Source organism: Chaetura pelagica, unplaced genomic scaffold (assembly GCF_000747805.2).
Source record: "Chaetura pelagica isolate M959 unplaced genomic scaffold, ChaPel_1.0 C11496642, whole genome shotgun sequence".
Classification (NCBI taxonomy): domain Eukaryota; kingdom Metazoa; phylum Chordata; class Aves; order Apodiformes; family Apodidae; genus Chaetura; species Chaetura pelagica.
Genome location: NW_009969296.1, coordinates 1 through 1,870, shown reverse-complemented (window position 1 = coordinate 1,870; position 1,870 = coordinate 1). Strand labels below are relative to the sequence as shown.

General features: G+C 44.7%; 1 protein-coding gene across 1 annotated transcript; it reads right to left on the bottom strand.

Annotated features, from left to right (window-relative positions):
* Positions 1 to 222: 222 nt before the first annotated feature.
* On the bottom strand, positions 223 to 882 carry LOC104395970 (proline-rich protein 5-like; the record flags this gene model as incomplete). The annotated part of the gene is made up of 1 exon (XM_010005737.1): positions 223 to 882. A coding segment is annotated over one exon (551 nt), but the record flags the coding sequence as incomplete, so codon positions are not given.
* Positions 883 to 1,870: the final 988 nt, after the last annotated feature.

Genomic DNA, 1,870 nt, shown 5'->3' with positions numbered 1-1,870 from the left:
ACACTGATATTTGCTAGGCTGTTTTACTGAATGAACACTGCCAGCTGCACTAATAGCATTTTACCAGACACTTGTCAGCTTGTGAACCCCTAAGTTTGTAAAGGCAATAGGAAATCCAGCTGCAGAGTGACAGGGAGAAGTTGCTGGAGCTTCTTTCCCCTCACAGCAGACTCCTGCCTGCTGCAAACTTGTGGGCTTCAGTACAGTTGCGATGACCTACAACAGAGGCTCTGCCCTAGACACATCTGGTTTGCCCGCAGTCGGTCTGACTCAACACATTAGTAACTTTCATATATAATATTAAAACCCAAGGTTTGTCTCCCAATGTCCTTCACATGATGCTCTGTCTGTTCACGTCCACATTGTATGCTGATGAATTGGAACAGCCTCGGCCAAAATCAATAAAAATGCCTTCAGAATCAGAGTCAATTGACTCCAAAATCTGATCCACTATGTTCTCAGGGCTGGAAGAGGGAACTGGAATCAAGGAAGGGTCCCTGTCCAGCTCAAAAGACCTATGTGAGTCGTCAATTGAGTGGAAGAGTCCTTTCTGTTGCTCAACTGTGCTGAGTTTGCTAGAGCATTGTACTGACCCAGGGCTGGGCCTCTCCGGGTCTCCCGACAGGGAGCTTTTCGTGGTGGTCATAGAGCTCTTGGAACCGTTGTCCATGATGGTGGTGAGGTTGGAGTACCCCTGTAGCTCCAGGCAGGAGGTGATTTCTGAAACAGAGTGCCTTCGGATGCCTGTTCCATTGGCAGCCATGCCCTCGGTTTCATACTCGGCTACTGGCGTCAGCAGCGGGTTGTTGTAGCTTTTTGAGCGCACCACAGGGTTCTTGGCAAGGATGTCACCCGATTTTGAACGCCTGAAGAACCGCTTCTCTGCAAATAGAGAACAATCCAGAGTATTATCTACAGAGCCTCCTGCTTTTGTGGTACTAATAATTCAAAACATTCACAAGAAAAGTCCAGGGCTGAATATTCACGAGCTTTTCTTGAATGACAAGAACTTTCTTTAAAGAATACGTTTTGCTGGTTTTATAGATCCACGGGATTCAGATTTTCTAGATTTCTTTAGCATATTGAAGACCCCAAACACATCTTTACAAATAATAGCTGAGATGCCCTTATACAACTTCAACAGCTACAGTAAAACAGTAAATATTGTGGGAGACCGGATATATAATTGCATATACTTTATTTAGACAGAAAACAGAAAGTGCAATTCTGTTCTTGTTCAGGCTATAAAGGTCACTGCAAATTTCTAGTAGCTGAAATGTAAATTTCCCACCCATCCTGGGAAAATAAGGTCTCCAATTTTGAGGCACAAGGATTAAGACAAGCAGGCTTACTAATAATTCTGGAAGAAAAGCTTATAATTAAAGTATCACTCAGAGACAACACAAACATAAAGCACCGAGAGTGTTTGGAAATGTTAACTGGAGGGCAGTGTCCACAGCAACTTTTCTGGGGAACAGAGTTGCACTGATCCAGCAGGGATCCAAAGAACACTGCAGTTAACCAAGTGGGTTCTTTCCAAAGAACGAGCAGCAGGTGGCAGCAAATGAGCAGAGATCTGCCACCAGTGCTCTCCAGCAGCAGCTAGACCAAAATGATCATCGGGTAAACTTTTTGCAGACTATTGCTCTGAATCACTGGGCGGGGGAGTTAAAAAGCAGAACAAAACAAGTGGTTTGAATAATAGGTCTCACTTTTGAAGCTTTCTCCCTGCTATTCTCACTTTGCCATCCCCATGAAAGATAAGAAGACAGCATCCAGCTCTAAGCAGCACTCATCAGGCCACATCTGGAGTATTGCTTTCAGTCCTGGTCCCCACTATACAAAAAAGGTGTGAACAGGCTGGAGAGGG